This window comes from Calidris pugnax, unplaced genomic scaffold (assembly GCF_001431845.1).
Source record: "Calidris pugnax isolate Ruff unplaced genomic scaffold, ASM143184v1 scaffold25, whole genome shotgun sequence".
In the NCBI taxonomy this organism is placed as follows: domain Eukaryota; kingdom Metazoa; phylum Chordata; class Aves; order Charadriiformes; family Scolopacidae; genus Calidris; species Calidris pugnax.
In genome coordinates, this window is record NW_015090805.1 from 12,781,542 (window position 1) to 12,803,440 (window position 21,899).

Sequence of the window (21,899 nt, forward strand, 5' to 3'; positions counted from 1 at the left end):
CCCATTTACTTTTCTCAGTTTAAATGCTGAGGGGTTAGAAGTGTTGAGGCTTTATTATTGTTGAGACCATTCCATGTAGAACTACCAGTTAAGTATAAACTGATTTTTAATTTTCACTGCCAAAGCAAACAAGAGCAAACAACAGTAAAATGTGCTAAGAATACGAAGAAGAGCAGGAGGAAAAAAAACACGTTACTGGAAACTCTCTGTAGCTAATTTTTAGTATTGTATCTTGAAATAACCTAGAATAGCTTCAACTGGAACTCAATGGAATTGAACCCACACACTGGTCCAGTCAGATCACCTTCCCAAAAAGGAGGCCACTGATTGTAACAAAGACAGGGATGTAACATATGAGGTATCATTCCCTTGTTTTTTTGATGACTACTTTTCTGGCCAACAAACCAACAAAAGTGGGTTGTTTGGGCTTTTTTTTTTTTTTTTTTTTTTTTTTTTTTTTTTTAACAAAAAAAAAAAAAAAAAAAATTTTTTTTTTTTTTTTTTAAGACAAAAGGACTCCTGTTCTTTTGAACTGTGAAATTCCATCCACGTTATGTTTTCAACTATTTGGTCATCTGCCACTTAGATTAGATTAAATTAAAAAAACCCAACAGTATAAAGTTTGATAATCAATCTGCAATAAATACTCTCTCACATATCCATGGATTATAACCCATGGCTTGCATTACTGCTTACTGTTCTTTCTACAAAATAAATCTTACACTGAAATTCTGGCTTTTTTTAGTGTATAGTTAAGGTCTACAAAACTTTATGCCAAAGTATTGCCTCTTCACAGGTAATAACAGAGTACATACAATAGTCCATAATTCTAAACTCTAATAGAAATTCTCAAAAGTTCCCACTGCCACAGATGCTGAACACAAACGGTTTCATCTTTTTCATCCAGCTTCAGATAGTGATTGGCCCACTCACCAGGACAGGTAATTAATTCAATACAGTGCTTTTACTAGAAAAGAAAAAAGCCAAACACATTAAAGCCCCAAACATACGGGAAGCTGGCATTATATTACTCCCCTAGTTTTGTCAATTTAAAAAATGTTCTTCAGTTATTACTCGCATGTAAAACTTCTCTCACTTTAAAACAGTCCTCAAGGTGTCTACAGACTAAAAGATAGACTTCAAGCTCCAGGGTGAAGTCTGTAGTTAGTAGCTTTGCTCCTCTGGGCAATGAAAGCTTTGATAGTAAGATTACTATGAGACTGTACAGTAAACAGACTTCATGATCTTGGATCAAAACCAGAAAACAAGAGCCTCCAGAAACCTCATTTTCTTAGTTTTCAGCTCTAGGTATATGTCTCTGGCCTCAATTCTCCTAAAAATAGATATGCCAGAGTACATGCGTATTGTGTGTTGGCGTGCATATGCATAAGAAATAATTAAAAACAACAACAAAAAAATTTCATTATATGTTTCTAGGAAGAGAACAAAACCGATAGATGTTAATGATAACGCTTATTGTGGAACTGCAAGGTCACCAAATTGCATAGTATGAGTGTATAATTACAGCTAGCAAAATATAGAAAAAATAAATGAAAATGTAAGATTATTGATTATATATGTAGGACAGAAAGTCATTCATTGACAAGAAACACATGGCATTTGGAGACATAAAGAATGTCTTGTCAGAAACTCAGTTAATATCAGTGCTTATTTATAGTTATAAACTTTTTCACAAAAGACTCATTGCTGTTTATTGCCAGAGAGAAAATGGGCCTTGCTTTTCCTAAGCGTGGCCATTCCTCTGAATAGACTCCAATTCTCCCACAGCTCTTTAACAGCAACCATTGCACAGTTAAAAATTCAGAGACATTCCTAATCAGTTTTGCCTGGTTTTGAGCATATTCACACCCCGAGTTCACTGTCCTTTTTTGTGAATAATAAGGCCAAGAATTTTGACCTGACCCATTCAGGTAAGTGGTAGACAAATCTAAGAAGTTTTATCCTCATGCATTTTGTAGTCAGTTTTACACATTCATTATCCTCAACAAAAGAACTTCAGAACTTCTCCTCTTCCCTGTGAAATATACCATTTTTGGAAATGATGTATTTTTACCGAGATTAAAATAAGAAGTTACTGTAACAAGTATTTTTTGCTTGGTGTCATGATTTTGCAGATCAAATTTAGCACTAAAAATGCTCCATTTTACGATGCTTTAAAACCCCAGTTAAGCTAGAGAATTTTCCAGAAAGTAGTCTTTCCATGCAATAATTTCAAAACAAATTCTTTTGGAGCTTGTCATGGCACATGAACTCACTGTGCATGTTATCCAGTAGGCTTTCATTTTTTAAAAAATCCTAAACCACACAAATACACAGACAAGCATTTTCAGGGCTTTGGTGCCAGCATCTTGTATGTTGTTTATCTCAGACTGTAAGATATTTAAATTAATACACTAGAGGGACACCTACTGGTTGAAAGACATACCAGATTTTAAAAATTCATAACGATCTGCAATCTGTTTATAATATAAGAATTATGGATTTCTACATTCTATCCAAACCGTTTCCTTTCAACCAGTTAAAATCCTTGAACTCAAAACCCAATTTAGCCAACATTTGTTTCTACAAATTGTTTTGTTTATACACACATTGACTACTTTCAGCCTGAGTATAATTCCTCTTTTTTACAGAAAATTACTGAAAACAGGCTTCTTGACTTCCATCATTAGACAGTGAATGTTAAATAGTATTGAAATCAACAGTCTAAACAGAAACACAGTCTAATTTCTTCTACCTGTTTTTTCCTACACTGTCCATTTACTATTGAAGGTATTAAAGAAAGGAGAGCTTAATACACTTTATATTTTCCTTCATTAACATCTGTCATAAAGTAAATAATTTTAAACTTTTCTGCAACTCTTTTACAATAACCAGTCTTCACAGTAAGACACCATAAATCAATATAATTATCTTTTCAATAAAATTCCTGCATTTCAGCTTATCTTAAAATTATTGCACCTTCTATAATTTATTTTATTGCATACTACTCATAATAAAAATAAAGATGATATAGCATCAACTGAATGAAAGTTCAAACTACATTCTGAAAATGGATGAGGAAATTAGGTGGGGATGAAGTGAAGGAGAGGGAGGAGGACTATGTTCTAATACTCTGAAAGACAATTACACTAAATTTTCAAGTTGATTTGTCTTGAAAACATCTTGACACAATTGCTATACTTCACTTGTGCTATGCTCCTCAGCAGAAGAGTTCTTAAAGCTTTACTGAAATAAGCATGCATTATTTTATCCACTTTCTACCTAAAAGAATGAACTAGAACTTTACCCGTCTGATTCTTGGCTATGCTATCTGGTCGCTAATTAATACTATTTCCACTATAAAATTGGATAATATCCCCCCCCCCGCCCCCCTTTTTTTTTTTCCATACATTCTGCCTTTGTATCTTTGAACGGTACGTTCTCAACTCAGAAAATTCAATTGTAATCTTAGTTCATCTACATATGTATATACACACAGGCTCACAAAGTAAATGTTAAAGCTTTTCTCTTTCCACCTGAGGCAAACTCGTTGAAACACAGTTACTTTGTATTTCCTGGCAACTTGTGAGTATGGGCTTTGGGAAATGGGGAAAGATGGGCGGGATTAACCTTACAGTTTAGAAACAATAACAATGCTTTTAAGTGGTTGCATAATTGTTGACACAAACATAAAATAATCTCATAGGCCCTACTATCCCTTTCATATTATTGTCTTGGATATGGATTCCCTACTACTTTATTACTTTTGTATGTACTACCACTATATACTATTAGTGCCATGTAACATCTGTTAGCAGTTCTCATATATAGCTGTAGTGTCAGAATTGCAATTAAAAATAAAACCCCCTATATAATGTAATCATAACCAATGATCTCCCAAACAAAATTTTCATTCACTGCTGGGGATGATAGCCATGTAAAGACAAAAAAGAACAAACCCCATGGCATTTGCAGAAATGTTTTAAGTAAATTTGTTTATCAGAAAGACAAAAAGTTTACTTGATGTTGACGTTAGCTCCCCTAAAAGCAAGAACAATTGTTGGAAATATATATGGAGCTGCATGCCACAAATCCTACCCTGCTTACAGCAGTAAGGAAAGTTCTTGTTTGAAGGACAGTCTGTATTTCAAAATGCAGCTTCTCAATCAGTCTCCTCAAAATAGAAAATGAAAAGAGTCACTTATCAATCATCATTGCAATGATTGCCAATCAGTCATAGCACATCCTTGGAAAGCTGACACTTGTAGCAAAGCTCCAATGTACACAGGTTGTGAAGTAGGTGCTGTAGTTAAAAATCTTTTCCCCTTATTCTGAATATGTTATTTTTCCCCACAGTTTCAGCTCAGCCTTACTTTAGCCATTACAAAATACCAAGATGATCTCTGTAGGAAAGCAATTAATTAATTAACTTACTATCCTTGATAAATAGTATATGCCAGTATATTTTTCTGGTCTTGTCACTTAAGTTGGTCATGAATAGCTGTAAGGAAGCCTGTGTCACTGCAAATATCAGTTTGTGGTGAGGAAAGAGCTTATCTCGTGATAAGTGTTTGCATAATTAATGTATTAATATCAGGTATTCTTTTTTCTTTTTTAAAATAATTCATTAAATAATTCCAATTTTAATTATTCTCCAATTTGAGCCACTGCTTTGATCTTCCTGATGCAAAGGGAAAAACAAAACAAAAAAAAACAACAGTGAAGAAATGTTTCAATGCATTTAGACTTACAGAAAACAAAACCACTCAGGTATGGCAGATGTCAGTTTAAGAACTTAAAAAGATTTTCACTGTGAGGATGAATTTATTAGCAGAAAAAAAATCATACGTGAATAATAGTGGAAATTTTGTAGAAAACTGTAGATGTGACAACTCAGAGCAATGATTTGGAATGAAAACTGCAGTGACACTGACATTTTGCTGGTAGGAATTGAAAAGTGTGAAACACATAATGCTGACAGAATAGCAAGGCTATTGGATATTTCAAGTAGTGCAGTATCACTGAGGCTATGTCTAGGTATATAGGGTGAAACATTTTGCTATATGGTCACTTGCAGCTGGCGATTTTTGTAATATTCCACATATTTTTGGCACAGCCAGTGGACAGAAATTGGATTTCCTACATCTACATGTTCATAAATTTGTCCTATTTTTAGGATGCTATTACAGCTGTTACCATTGACAGTAACAGGAGGCACTATGATCAAAGAGATACAACACAAGACATAAGAAGAAAAAAAAAGGAATGCTTTTCTTCACATGTAGTAACAAGTTTGGGGTTTAAAATGTTCTCGTAACTTCAAAAAAACTGTCACCCCACCATATATCCAGCATCCTGCAACAAAGAGAACAGCTTTGATATTTGGGTTCCATCTTCAATAGCTCTAGTACATTCGCTACCTCAAGAACTCACATTAATAGCATGGCTGAGTTGAGAAGAGGAAGAAATCTTACTGCCTCTTCTGTTGCCAAAAGCTGTATATGGAGTAGCAGGGAGAAAGGCTACTGAGTTGAGAAGGTATGAGAATTGATTGTTTCTCAAACTTCCTGCTATTTAAGAAATCTTTGGGGCGGTTGCTGCCCCACCAGTCTTCTTATTAAAATAAAATACAGTTTAATTACAGTTTCAACTAGATTACCAGGGACCAATATATACAAAATGTATTATTATTCTGGAATTCTGACCAGCATTAAAAACTTCAGTTTTATTTATCTTTTGCAAGTGAAACTAAGCCAGGTTACAAATTAATAATACAGTTCCCCTCATAACATCAGTATAAAAATGAACATAATGACACTGGGCACCACATAAAGATACCGTTAACAACCTTAATGATCACAGAATAAATACATTTTAAGACAGACTGAGAATATCTCAAGAATCATGCTAAAAAATGCCAGCATGACTTACTGAATGATTTTAAATTAACAGTTCTAGGAGTAGTCATACAGGCATAACAACATGGATGTTGTGGACAGTGGGAAGACAGTTACTGAACAGTAAAATAATGTTTTCCAAAAGACCCTACCTCTATTTTAGTAGTACATAAAATTAGACAGATATTTCAATTACTGAAGTTGTAACTATTGCTTAAAATATATCCTGATCTCATAATCTAACCTTTGGATGCCAAAACACATGTGTTCTTAAGAGAATTCTTTGATTCTATATTGAAGAAATAATGTACAATGCCACAGTTGAGATCTTCTCAAGAGATGTCTATTACTCCCACTTCTATGTCTACTCTGAGTAAAGCTTACCATGGTTCTGGCTTAATCCTCAGTTCCTTCCCCAATCATAGTACTGGGAAGAGAAAGGCTGTATCATACCGACTTCTGTAATTACAGGTCTCTGCTTTTTTCCAACACTGGCATCCTTCTAACTCTGCTTTTTGCCCAGACCCACAAAATTCTCTCTTGCTTGGATCCTCTCCTACTGTGAATGTTTTCACTATGCCAACTAGTCCTTTGGTAGGGATTTTTTTGTTTGTTTTGTTTGTTTGGGTTTTTTTAAGTGATTTGTATAGTTGCACAGGTGTGTTCCTTTCCTGCTTTTTCACCTTCATGAGCTCAGGCTCACAAACCTTTGTTTTTTCTTTCCATCCATCCATCTTCCTTCCCTATCCTCCTCACTTTCTCAGTGTTTCATTTTCTTACATACATGTGTGGCTTCAAATGCTACCAAGTGAACAATTCAAATCACCTCTAAAGACCTCCCTCATCATATACTTCAGTCTATATTTCTGACCATACTTCTGGGATTTACCTGTACCAAATTTCTTCCAAAACTTTCTTATAATATTGCTTATCAATTGCACCTGTCTTACCAGTTTTAAGGAGAACAATAGGACATGAAAGAGCTCTAATCCTTACCTTTCCTACACAATACAGCATTAATGAAATTAACAACAAATTGTTTCTGAGACAATGTGCTTGGGCCATACTCATACAATGACTCCACTGCACTACTTTAAACAATTGGACTTGGGCATTTAAATTAATAACACAAAATAAAATTGATGCTAGTCAAATCATAGGGTAAAAAGTAATTTTCTATTCAATTGTATTACTCTCCCACATTCATGGGAGCAAAAAGAGCGTTCAGTTACGCACACATACATGGGTTCTTTTCCACTCTTTGTATGGAAGATGACAAAGTCACACATGCAATTGTATCAATTTTCACGTCTCTTTGTATTAATTCATACATTCCTCTTGCTCACCTTTCTTGGAAATCTTCAGATTAGTTAATGTCAAATAATACAATTCTCCTGTGACATACTCAGTGGAGGACACCCATTCAATAGAAAAGAATTTCTAAAAGTCTTGAAGATATACCTGTAGGATTGTATCATACAACTACACTCAATATATTCTTGATATACAAATTACATATTCTTTCAAAATTTCATTTTGTCTCTCCTAGCAAATGGAGACACTGTTTCTGGCTAAAACTATATAATGTAATATATCTACCAATATCTCAGAGGTATGGCCATGTATAATGCAAGAATGTCTCAAGACGATATATCACTGATAAATGGAAAGCAATATTAACTGCACTTTCAAAAACTAGCATAAATTATGCAACTTATTTTTGCAAAAATTAATCAAATGAATACAGAACACTTTAGGCCAGTACACTTCGGCTATGCTACGCACAAGAAATTATACACTAGTTCTTCTAATTTAACTTCTTCAGGGCTGGACAATTCATTTGCCAGTTGGACAACTGGCAAAATGGTTGTGTCCTCTATTTGTCTCTTGACAGAAGAGTCTTCCAGTTCATAGGAAAAAATATGGAAGGATATCCACATATCCAGCACTGCATATGGCTCGGTATATTTCCTAGTATTTTGCTCAGTTTCTTTTGTAATGAATAACAGAATGGTTAGAATTGGAAGGAACCCTAAAGACCATCTAGTTCCAACCCCCCCTGTCATGGGCAGGGACACCTCCCACTAGACCAGGTTTCTCAAAGGCCCATCCAGCCTGGCCTTGAACACCTCCAGGGAAGGGGCCTCCACAACTTTTCTGGGCAACCTCCAGTGTCTCACTGTAACAAAACAGCTTCCTAGTATCTAATCTGTATCTCCCCTCTTTATGCATTACCCCTAATCCTATCACTACACTCCCTGATAAAGAGTCCCTCTCCATCTCTCCTGTAGGCCCCCTTTAAGTACTCAAAGGCTGCTATGAGGTCTCCCTGCAGCTTTCTCTTCTCCAGGCTGAACAGCCCCAACTCTTTCAGCGTGTCTTCATAGGAGAGGTGCTCCAGCTCTCTGAGCATCTTTGAGGCCCCTCACTGGCCTTGCTCCAAAAGATTTTTTCCATAGTTTCTGCTGATAAATTATTCCATTGTAATTGACCAGTGACCCCTAGCTCGCTTTTCTGAAATATTTAAGATTGAGGTATTTTTACATACAGCTTGCAGTTTTGATTATTTCTACCTTTTTTTCCTCTATTTACTGTAGAAAAACTACCAAAAATTCAGTTACCCAGCCACTGTATCTATTCCTTGTAGGCTTGTTCCATATTTTAGAGTTTGCTGGGATTTTTTTTTTTCACTGACTTTGTTATATCCTTTTTTCATTTTCTTTTCTCTTGTTTGTTTTGTTTCAAAATGCCACAGCTTGTAAAGCAAGTACTTTTCATTTCCTGTTATTCTCAATTCTTTTTCTGGTCAACATATTTTCCTACCTTACACATCACCCATTTCCCTCCAGACTTCAACAAGTATCTACATTCCTCCTGAGTTCCACATTGCAATTAATACCCTTCTTTCTTTAATAGCTTTTCCCCTTAGAGCTGAATATCTCAGAGACAGTCATTGAGTCACTGCTTCAGTTCTGGTAGGACAAGATTCCAGATAATTATAAAATAAAACTTTCTGTGATATATGAACATCTCAAAGGCAGAATATTCTGCCTCGCCGTATCTTTCTTCCTGTAGCTTAGCTATCCTTACGGCCAACGAGTACAACTGTGTTGTATTTCAATTCTGACTGCATTGGAGGTATTTACTAAGACAAATTAAAGGAGAATTTCCTTTAGAATTGTCATGTAATTACAAAGTCAACAACTTCTGCTTACCCACTAATTACAGAAAATTGTATTTGATAGCTGCATAATTTGATCATATGTGCAAATATTTGCTCTTGTCTTTAGTGCTGTTTGAAGGATATTTCAAGGCGTCTGCTCAATTCTTCTAAATTTAAACATATGCACAGTGTAAATAAAACACACTATATGCCAATGGATTGCTTTTACGCATCTGCCAATTTAATTTCCATTACATTAATTCTTCTGTTGAATTCAATCTCCTACAGTTTCATGTCTTTCAGCAGATGGACATGATCTCTCTTTACAACAATCTGAAATAAGGGCCAAAACATTACATCACACCAAAAAGTTGAATAATCCTGCATAATTTAGCCTATTTTGGCCCGCACTTAAATAGATTCATTCAGATTTGCACACGCATGCACAAACACAACCTGCAGTGCCTGAAAACCAGAGTTATGTGTCTAGCTAGGAGGAAAAGGTTTTACCAAAGGACTAAACCTAAAACGCACCTATAGAATTATATTTTGCATAGTTTCCATTATATTAACACAGTACTCAAGAACCCCAGACCAACTAGAGCGCAGTTTAAATATAAGCCATCACACTTTATGAAGTTGAATGTAACTAGAAAAAGCCCACTGTCATTGGCTTTCAAAGATTTTTATTCTCTTTGAGAGTCCCATGGACTCGTTCACAAGTGTTTAATTCCTAATCCTCATTCTACATGACAAGAGGTTTGGCTATTATAAATGTAGCCTAGATAGAAGAAATGGGTTTAAAATTAACAGAATTAAATATGCTAAGAAGAAAATGCATTCCATTTGAATTTATTATGGGACTTTGTTACATTATCATCTTAAAGGCTACAAATACGTTTCACGAGAAATACTTGGTAGTGTTTCAAGCAATTCTGATACTGGTTTTCAGGCAGTAGGAATTCTTGAAAAACATTTTTTCTTACCACAGGCAGTGCTGTCTCTTAGCATAGACCTTCAACATGGACTCACCTTAACTGAAAATTAATCTAATCAAATTATTATCAAATAATTATATTTCCTAATTTTATAATTATCAATAATTAGATCAAATTATTGTTATTATTAAATTATTAGAATTAGATGGAATGCTGAAAAAGTGAAGTTTATATGGAAGAATGCATGGAGTGAATACAAAAGAAGAGTACAGTGTACAGCAGTTGGAAGGCACATTCTAAATATTAATTTTCCTAAGGGGGAGAAAATCAGAGCTGCCTTTATTTAAAATTCACCATTTAGAATGTGTCAGCTCAGACACATAAAGAACTAAAAGAAGTAGTAAAATATTTGTATTCTGAGATAAAAAAAGCACCATTGGCTTCAAGTGAAGTGTTAACACTATAATGCTAACCTGCTCTCTGTTTTGAATCATACCAGTTAATCTAAAGAAGGAAGAGTCATACCTGGAGCAATGTTTAATCCTACGACTGTATTCATTGCCTGCTATCTTTATAGGTAAATGATCCATAATTATGGTCTTATCTTGTGTAATAAACGTCTCTTTACTTTATTTGTATGACCAAAGTAAACATCCTAATGAATAAGTTAAGCTGCATGATTATTATTGCTCACATTTTCCAGCTTGAAAATAAATGTACAGAGTTTACTCATTAATTTATTTTTTTCTGCAGTGATCCTACATGAGCAGCAATCTCTGTGGCCTTCTTAATTTGATGACTTAAATCTACATAGGCTGAGACACTCCTCCAAACTGGGTACACAAAACCCATACAAGTCGTAAAATTTGCAAGATAAGAACTAAGGATGTAGGGAAAGTAAAAAAGATGTTTTATAAAATTAACTAACCTGCAGAAAATGTGGGAAGGTTGTCTTGTACCACCAGAATAATTCCATTAAATGAGCAGAAGATGTCTGATGGAACCGGGATAGTCCTACACAATAAACAAGATGCCTGGCAGAACAAGAGCAAGCCATGGTCCCAAATATCAGATTAACAATGCCAAGAATAAATGAGATTGTCTCCTTTTGGGGAGGGGAAAGGAACATAAAAGATCTTTAACAACAGACAGAAGATGGGCAGAAGACAGATCATGGTGGTTCCAGCTTCCCTTTTATCTTGTGAGCTTTCAAGTCTGAGCAACTTGATTTCATCAAGGAACACGGCCATCTGTATTAACCGCATGATAGTAGCTTCTGTGGTAGGTTACAAAGGACTTGACACAGCAGTCAAATGAGAATTAGAGCTACGTTTTATACCGTAGGAAGGCAGTCAGTCCTGCAGCAACAGATACAGCCCGACAGTCAGCCTCTGGGGCCAGGTGGGAACAGTTACAGGTAGGAAGAGACCTCCTTGGGGGCACTGCAGACTCTGGGCTTGTCCTGGGCCCCGGTGAGCCAAGAACCACCCTGGACCCCTTCTATCCTGACCCTCCTGGGTCCAGGCCTACAGCAGCACCTGTGGATGACCAAGCTCTGGCTGCTCTCAGCCACCGTCTCTGGCCTGGCTCAACTCAGCTCACCTGACTGGCCAGGGAGGTAGGGCACTCCAATGCTCTGATGGTCCCATGGCCATTGCTAGCCCTGGTCACCCTCACCTGTGCTGTACCCTGACAAATATGCCCTTAAAGCATGGCTGGGAAAGAAGAGCAACAAGAGCGACATGCATGGGCTTTTGGAAAAGCTTAATATACACTTTATTTTAAGAGAGGGAGAACAGAAATATATGGAAAAACTAAAGGAGTATATTCTTATCTACATTTAATTTTTGGGAACTTATAGTAGACATAAGTGGCAAACAGATTACAGATTAAAGTTTCTTTTTCTTCGCTGTTTCTTTATTAACTTTTTTTTGTAGCTGGCTCCCAAAGATAAATCATTTTTCTCTGAGTAGAGATCCCAGGATGGACAGAAAAGCTATCCTCCTTCATTTATTTTTCTGCTGGGAGGTCCAAAATATCCTGTTCCTAGCAGACTTTATGTTTTTTCTCCTCTTTGAAAGCTATATATTGAATAAAGTTAATTCTGGGAATAGGGAATATAGGCACTGTATATTAATGCATATATATTTCCATGCACATACATAAGTGTAAATAAATATGCCACTATAAACCCTTGTATTGCTATTATTGACTCAGTATCTTCAATAGGAGAAGAGATAGGAGATAAAGATGAACAATTTATTCCTAAGCTGTCAGCCACTGAGCTGTTCAGTCACATTTACTCTGCTGAACCCTGTTCCCTCCCTCCCTCAACCTCTATCCAAGTTTCACAACTATTATGCAAGTATCAGGCAACCTAAGAGATTACAATGACAGGAGACAGCAAGGCTCCAGCTTTAAAAAAAAAGTGATCTGAATTTAATGTCACAATGATGGATGAATCTTTTTGGGCTTGATGCGAAATTAAATTTCTGGAAGCAGAAAGCCTCAGGCATTTCTGTTACACTTATATTATACTGTGTATGACATAAGAAACACTGGGTTACTAAAGGGATTATCACGTATTAAAAATAGATACACCAGAACAGGGTCTAAGCCTGTTTCAGTTCTGTGTGTATAAATAAATTTATATTTTGCAAAACTGCCATCTCACTACCTCTATGGCCTCCAGGCCTAAAATGTGAACAATTTACTTTTCTTTCTTATTGCTGAAAATGCCTCGGTGAGTTCAAGAACTTAAATCATTGCAACTATGTAAAATGAACACTGGATTTTTCTTTTTAAAAAAAATATTTTTTTTTAATCATAAAAAAACAAAACCCACTTAGAAGACATATTTGTTACTTTGTTTTAAAAGCAAGACTGAATAAATCTTAAGCAGTTGTCACTGCGCTAGGTTATTTCACAGTCCTTTGCATTTAGGAAGAAAGCCAAAAGATTTCAAGTGCAAATTCTTAAAACCAGTTTCATAAAAGCTCACTTGGTATATTCAGAAGAACTAAGTAAACATAAATCCTACTAAATTGTAGACTAATGAATCATGCTGAAATGAAATAAAGAAATAGTAAAGGTTGCCCATATTTTTACCTCTCTTGCATCTTATAAATATCTCAAATATGCACATGTCAAAAGTCACAGCACATAAGAAGGAATGAAGGTTGAGCTTGGAGTTTTCAGACCGCAACATTCAGACTCATTAGAGGGAGGACATTCATACAGAGACAGCACTTATGACTAGCAGTAACAGGTATCAGTAATGATTTCTTACACATAGGCAATTCTTGGCCAAACAGAAGCGACACGTCACTTTTGTCTGCCTCACCGGGTTTCACAAGTGCTCCAGAGAACCTCTTGATTGAAAACAGAACACTTCAAAATGCAGCAACACAGATCCTAGGAATATTTTAGATTTCAGGACTGTAGAAATAGAGGGCAAGAGGGGTTCCGAGACAGAAAATATTTATTTCAGCAAGTCCACTAAAAATCTCAGACTAAAGTGTACCTAAATATATATTAAACAAAACAAAACACTTCAGTTTATAATTCTTTTCCAAATAGAAATTATAGGTGGGAGTCTATAATTTGAATAGATTGTATTTTTTATTTTAAATTATTTTAATTGGAACAACTATTCCTCCCCAATAGAATCACAGAATGGTTAGAGTTGGAAGGGACCTTAAAGATCATCAAGTTCCAATGCCCCTGCCATGGGTAGGGACACCTACCACTAGAGCAGATTGCTCAAAGCCCCATCCAGCCGGGGCTTTGGAGTTTTCAGACCGCAACATTCAGACTCATTAGAGGGAGGACATTCATACAGAGACAGCACTTATGACTAGCAGTAACAGGTATCAGTAATGATTTCTTACACATAGGCAATTCTTGGCCAAACCAGGGATGGGGTATCCTCAACTTCTCTGAGCAACCTGTTCCAGTATCTCACCACCCTCACACTAAAGAATTGACACCTTTCAATTTCTAATCTCAATTGCCGCTCTTTCAGTTTAAAACTATTCCCCCTTGTCCTATCACTCCATTCCCTGATAAAGAATCTCTCCCTTACTCTCCTGCAGACCCCCTTTCAGGTACTGGAAGGCTGTTATAAGGTCTTCCCAGAGCTTCTCTTCTCCAGGCTGAGCAACCCCAACTCTCTCAGTCTGTCTTCACAGGAGAGGTGCTCCAGCCCTCTGATCATCTTTGTGGCCCTCCACTGGACCTGTTCCAACAGTCCAACTTGACTAAGATATATTTGGTAAATCTTAGCACAACCGCCTTCATCATGTTCACCACAATTAGCTAATGGCCACAGGCTATGACATAACAGTATTGTCATTGAAAGGGTAATCACTTTGCTCACATGTACTGTCTCCTAAAGTTAAATTCTTCATTCCACAGAAGGGCCATTAGAAATGTCACAGATAGCCACTATTTAGTTTCAAATACAATCCATCATTTTGCATCTTTTGGAAAGAAGTAGGACAAGCAATAAACTAAAATCAAATTCTTATGTTGAACTAGTACAGACACGTTTAAAATTGTTATATTCTGAGTAACAGAAGAACTTGAAGAACTAACTTTAAAACAGATGGCTAGAAAATAGCATTCTATAGTGCACGTCTGGCAAAGCAACATATACAGGTAAGGGCCACAGAAACTCAGGTGTCTAGGATCTCAGACAGAAACTCCTTAGTATAGTTAGATCAGGGAAGAGGTTGAGAGTATGAGTTACCGGTACAAAATTCAAGGCACATAATGTAGATTATCTGTGATTTCTAAATATAACACTAAAGGAGCAACTTTATTTGGCACCAAGAGTGAGAATTTAATTCCTTGTCCTTGTTCATCAGTACAAATCCCTTCTATTCTAGGGAAGGCATGTACTTTAAGAAAATAAATCGAGTTCCTCAAAATACTTCCTTTCATTGCTGATAAGAGGAGTTGAGATACAGATGTCTAAAACCAAGGGAATTGATCCAACAATATGTGATGAGATTTGTTTAAATACCTTGTACCCTGTATTAAAAAAAAATAAATAAAGTACTTCAGATAGAAATACCTATCATAAGAAAAAGCAGTTGAGAGAGAAAGAGTTTTCATATCATACTTTCCTTGGATTTAGACTTGATTGATAAATTTTCTATCCTCACAGTCTGAACACTTTGTTTATTACCTTTTTTGTTGTTGTTTTGACTGTACGTGGCAGGCTTTAATAAATTGCTAATTAAAGGCATTGTTTCAAGCTGCAGAAAAATTGGACCTTGAATACCGAGCCACAGCTGTGGGCAGCATGCTAATGCTTCTTTTTGTCATCAGAACTCCTCAAACACAGCTATTCAGAAATAAACACGGTGATTTGACAGACAGCTACTATATTATAAACTCCAACATAATCTATTTTGCCAAGAAGTAATTCAGTCATTAAGGAAAAAAAATAAAAGAAAGAAAAGAGGAAGTAATAATCTAAGGTTAAATACGCATTTGGCATGATTTCACATTGCAGTAAAGTGGAAAAAAATGTCCAATCAGAAGTTATTTGAAGTTATTTAGTATTACAGGAATTCTGATGAATTGTTTAGTAGTTGAGTTCATCTCATTTATTGGAAACCTTTTTTCAATCAATCACTCAACGTAAGTGTGTTGATCAACAGATAAACTGTGACAATAAGGAAAGAAAAATGAACTCTTTGTTTGAGGTTGCAGCAGTGAACAACAGTCATTTATAAGCTTTTGCATTTCTTTTAAAAGAGCATTCAGTTTCTAGAGAATATGTATTTATGAATTATATTGTGAATGCATTGGTGCCAAAACCCAAAAGCAGTCCAAGTCTATGTTTCCTCTTACTTAAAAATAGGAACAACAGAAAGCTGCTCTGAAAATAAATTTGACCACTAAAGGAGAGGAATTTATTAAATCGATTCTTAAAAAAGTAGTTCTGGGATATTTTGTATATGAATTCTAAGTTATTATCTAAAGACAAATCAGCACATTATGGTGGTATCACATATTAACTTGTTTGCAAGGAAAAGAATTCCTGCAGTAGAATTTAGAATTTACCACTGAAATATTTTTCTTTTCTTTTTCTTTCTTTTTGGCTGTGCAGGAAGAGGTCGAGGAAAAAATATGATAGCAATGTAATGGATTACGAGAGAAAACGAAGTATAGGATCCCAACAACAATAATAATAATAATATAAGAACTGAAACCAAGCAGAAATTTTGTATGACAATAAAAATGAGGGTAACATTTTTCAATCCAAACCAGCATATCTAAGGAAGAGAAATAATGTGATTATCCTATTCTGTCTGCTGTGCAAGGAAAATACATGAACCCATATTGAACTTCTAATCAGTAAACAAATATGCACTCTTTAGAGAGCAGAGTAATCATATTGAAATGGAAAATTACTAATTCTTCAAATGCAATTAAATATCTACATTATAGCAGAGAAAAATAATTTTAACTTACCTATTTGCAGTAACAGTCAGGACATTATCAACCATATTCCAATTCAATGAAAGACGAACAAAGCCAGTTCATATAAATTAAATTTAAAAAAAAGAGAAAAAAAGAAGAGAAAACAAAAATTAAAATTATTATTCATAGTCATCTCTGTACTCTGTGTACTTATTTTTTTACTTAAGGAAATTTCTTCTACTTTAATGTCTCTTGATCTTTAAAATCTTGATTTGTCCTAATTTATATGTAAGAAGTCAAAAATATGTCAAGCAGTGACATACACTTTACACAAGACTAATAACTTTTCTGTACCAAATATTCCATAAAATAAACTCCAGCTTAAGTTACCAAGCCATTAAGACATTTCCATAGGTTTGTAACATGTTTAGAATATTTACATTTTAAAAAATGAAAAATATAACCATTAACTATTGTAGAAGTTTTAAAACAGAAGCTGCATATTACATGAAAAATGACAGTGAAGGCAACAGAAATCACAGGGCACAATAATATTTCCACTGGAATTTATGCTGTTTTCAATGAGTTTAGTTCCAACTCTCATGTTTTCAATTACTGAGGCTTTAGTTCTTGGTCTATACAGAATTATATGGTATAGTCCAGAACCAAGGATTTAAAAACATTCCAAAGCAATTTGTTAATAACGTTTCTGATGATGGGTCACATTAGATTAATTTCTAAAATAATCTTTCCATTTCATCATATAACTCTACAATAACCTCAAAGGTAGAAAAACGTAATCACTAATAATTCAAAGGAGAAATGCATTTCAAGTTAAGGACTTCTCCATAGCCTTGGATCCTGAATTCATGGTCTCACATTCATAAATCTATTTCATTTTGTACAAAATTTCAAGATGTCTAGCTTTATTTTCAAATTGAAACAATCTAACCTTTAAAACATCATAGAATTACCTTTCTCAAAGTAATTTTATAGGTAATAGTAGTTTAATACATCACTAGCTCATCCAAAAACAAACTATCAGTCTATGACTCTTTTCTTTAGGTTATACATAACTAAAGATGTCACAGGTATTGCTTCAAGAACATATTCTTCATGAATTCTTCTTGTTCATAGAGGCGCACTAGCCGCATAGCAGAACTGCTTGCAGAAGTCTATCTGTGAATCTACCTTACAGAAGATTTTTGTCTACTACTGCTCTATCCTCACCCTAATCATAGAAAAAAAGAGCAGAAAAGTCAAGAATAGTCAAGTAGGAAAAAAAGAATGTGCAAGAAGAGCGTGTACAATGCTGTTTGCACTTTTTAAAAGTTTGTTACCTTATCTAGCAATTAAACAGATACATATATTCATATACACACCCCTCCAGCAAGGCTTCTTAAAGCAATTTTGTGCTGCAGTCATGAAAAGACAGATTTTTCTTGTAATTATTATTATTTTTTCCTCTTCTGTTACTGTCCTATTGAATTGTCTTTATCTCAACCCACAAGGGAGTTTTTTGTTTCTTTTCTCCCTCTTCTTCCTACCCTACTGCAGGGAAGGGTGAGGTGATGAGCAAGCAGCTGCATGGTCCAACTTGCTGGCTGGGGTTACACCACAACAGCTCAGAAGATTTCTTTACCCTTTTGCTTGCACTTCCTGATGCAGGCTCTACTGTTTTTTTTAGATATAAACAGAAATACCTTTTCAACTTTACGCATAATTTCACTTAAACTATATATTTCTTTCATAGCCATTTATTTCCCTAAATATCTTCTGTCTGAAATATCTTGATCTTGAAAGAATTTAATGTAGAAAAGCATTATAGGAAAAAGTACTGCTGTAGAAGCTCAGAGATACCTATGCATAAATTGCATTTTGATTTCATCAACATTCTGGCCAGGCAAACCTATATAAACACCTGTGAGATACAGAAATTTGTTTTAATCTATGTTAAAATGTACAAAAGATTTGCAATTTCTCGATTTATACAGGTTTAAGAGTTTTTTCCCTACATCTGTCATCATTAAAGCACTTGCTTCTCTATATACTTGCCCAGATCTTTTTATACCCCACAGTGCACTAAGGGGACAGCTAATCCTGGTGACCAAATGATTTTAATTAGGAAAGTGTAAACAACTAATCTACCATGACAATAGTAATTTCAACTATGAAGCACATTGCAGCTATTCAAACAAAAGACCCAAGACTGGCCTCTGAGAAAAGGCCACAGAATTTTAATAGTGGTAGGGGGAACAAGAACTTTACAAAAGAACCCCCAAAACCATGGTTCCTGTAGCAATTTAGGCCTTGCACAGCGTACTCTACAGAACTCTCAAAGAACTTGCACATGATTCTCAGAAGTGTCTCTTGAGGTTCTATTTACTTAATCTCTAGTCTTCTAACATAAATCACTCCTCCTTAGCTTGCAAAAACAACAACCAAGAGGGGAGGATTAATTATTTCTTATGTTAAATAACGCTTATCACCCTATCCATTATGTCTCAAAATAATAAAAAAAAAAAGTCTCCTAATCGGGTTATTTTGTATCATAACACGAATGAAAATGGAGCATTCAAAGGCACATTTGACCTGAAAGGTAGTGATTCACATGCTTTTCTATGTGCGCTTAAATAGATTAACAGGTTGCCAAACTGAAGGTGGTTTATTGCATAGCAACGATGCCACTCCCCAAATGTATTGTTATTTCAGGAAACTTGAAAAGCATGGTACTAACTCGCCAATAAATTATCCCTGACACTAGATAAGGTCAATATTTTTGCATATCTAACAATATTTCAAAAATCACTAAGGCACAAATGAGTGACTGCAAAAGACATATCCAAAAATTTGCAGTCCTCCCTTACAGGCACTTAAAGTCACGACACTGCACCAGTAAACACGAACCTTTTAACTATCCTTAAAGTGACATTCACAATTGGTATAGTTCATAGAATAACGGTACCTTAAGAAACATATAAATTCTTATTTTTACTTCAATGAACCATTTAGAATGGGATAATACATATTTGATAGGATACTACAAAATATCCATCAAGGTTTATGTTGCAGCATTACATGAACAATCGTACTGTTAATAAACTCAATAATGAAAGATTAATTTAAAAAAAAAAAAAGCCTCTATTTATCAGTCTTTGATGTGGTTACCTCAATGGATTGTCTTCCTCTAGCAAATGCAGCTGCAGAATATGCTTGATTTGTTCTAGAGACTAAACATTTTAATACATTTCTCTGACATTATTTTCTCTCTTTCTCTCCACAAACGTCTACCTTCTCTGCTTCTGCTATGAGACAACTGTTGGATCTTGCCCAATTTATAAATATTTCCCTTTCTCTATACTATCGTTTTTTTGGTTTTTTTTATGATGGCTGTATACAGTTCTGTACTTGTAGGCTTCTTCATAGGCTTCATTTTCTGAAATGTCATTTAAGCTTCAATTTATACTGAATAAATAAGCTTCAATTTTATACTGAATAAATATGGTACTCCAAATGAGACCTAATCAGGACCAACTAGGTGAAAAAGTATTTATTTCTTTGGTAGACAGCAACAGTTTTATTAATGGCATTAACAGAATAGTGTCTTAAAAATACAGGTCTCATTTTATTACCATAGTACACGATAAACAGATAATTCTTCTAGGCCTACTGTTAAAATATTGTTCTCTAATATCTGCATCTGATTAATATATGAGACTGTAGACAGACATGCAACTTCCCATAAAATTAAATTCAAATTTCACAGATGAAGCAACTCAACTGTCCTACACCACGCATTTCCATATGAACCCCTTTAAGGTCTTGCCTGTGTTCCGAAACTTTTAGTCTGAATGATACTTTAATGTAACGTGTAACGATAGCGGTGCCTTGGGACATAGTTTAACGGTGGACTTGGTAGTGTTGGGTTAATGGTTGGACTCAATGATCTTAAGTGTCTTTTTCAACATAAATGACTCTGTGAAAATACTTCTTTTACTTCAGACAGAGCAGCAGACACCAAAATAAGACAACTGTCCCTGGTCTTGTTCAAAGGACCATATAAGCTTTTTTTTTTTCACTTAGTAAGAATGAAATGGAACGCACAACCACCACTGGAAAAAAAGGCAGACTCCTTCTCTTTGAACTCCATTTGGCCACCTATTTCACTCTAGGGTTCAACATTGCCATGCTTGAACTGTCTGAAACATCCCGATGCCAGTATGTACCCAGCTGTCGGGGCTCAAGTCAGTAACCCAGAAACAGGAAACAAAATGAAATCTATTCAGATTGAACAAGTACTCACATTATCAATTCATTTCGAAATAGGTCTTCTCCCCACCCCCCAATCACTTGGAGTTCTGAAATGAAACTGGTGAGTCTTGCATTGAATCCAATGTACTCTGAATGAATTAATGTCATTTCTGTGTTAAACTTTCAACAGAAGCTAGGCAGAGATTAGGCATTTATTTTCAGTCTCCAAATCACAAAAGAAACAGAACAGGCAATCAGATTGCTTCTGAGTATAAATGGGAAAGACTAGGTAAAAGTGTTCGTCATTCTTTGCTCCAAAACATACATTGCTTTTAGACATCAAGGATGCGGTCAAGTTTAGGGTTAGCTTTGGAGAACTGGGGTTTGGGTAGACTCTGAGAAACTGAACACTGCCTACTTAGTTCTTTACAACTGCCTCCCATTTAACAAAGCTAATAAAAAATCCAATTAACCTTCTAATTCCCATCAAACTGTCATAAATTTAAATTTCACTATACCAACAATATTTAAGTAGATAATGCTTTCTGAAACATACCTAATGTTATACTACTCTCTGCCCCATTGACTTTTTCTATTCTCATTATTCTATCGTCATAAAATTTAACAAAAGAGAATCACAGGTTTATAACATCAAGCTATTAACATTTTCAAATGGTATTATATTATTATTTGCATCCGCTTAATAGTGAGTGACCCCCTCCTCTCTGAACTTCTTATATATAGAAGCTGCACAGGCAGCTGTACAGTGAATGCAGTGAATGCTAAAAATAGAACAAGATTTTAAAAAGGTAAAATGGAGAATCTCCAATTTTACTTGGTAAACTAAGGCACAAAGAAGAAAATTATCTTGTCCAAGAGCTCAAAAGAACTTCGTGGCAGAGCAAGGAATAGAGCTTAAGTATCCATAACACACAATGTCCAAAACCAGTTTGTAAGTAATTTATCCTGAGCTCTTACTTCATTACACTTTCCTCCTAACAGGCTTTGGTTTTGGTTCAGAGCCAACTTAAGACTTCTTAGATAATTAGGCAGAATTCATTTTCTGCAGGAATGTACTGGCTCTTGCAGGGGTTTGCAGAAATCATAGATTTTATTAAGAATGCGGATGTGTGTGTCATCCCAACTTCCCATTATATGTCATCTTTTGTCTTTTCTGTATGGTACAGCTCCTCTTTAGACTGTTTTTAAACTCAC

The 21,899-nt window shown here is 35.2% G+C and overlaps 1 protein-coding gene across 2 annotated transcripts in view; it reads right to left on the minus strand.

Annotated features, from left to right (window-relative positions):
• NCAM2 (neural cell adhesion molecule 2) overlaps nt 1–21,899 on the minus strand; it is a 302,812-nt gene that overhangs the window by 182,967 nt on the left and 97,946 nt on the right. The window contains exon 1 of one of the 2 annotated variants that reach the window (XM_014938237.1): nt 13,288–13,331. The exons of the other annotated variant lie outside the window; for it this stretch is intronic. Within the exon in view, the coding sequence (XP_014793723.1) occupies nt 13,288–13,291 (4 nt within the window). The 5' untranslated portion in view covers nt 13,292–13,331. Of the gene's footprint in view, nt 1–13,287; nt 13,332–21,899 lie in introns of those variants that run through there. 2 annotated transcript variants of the gene reach the window in all.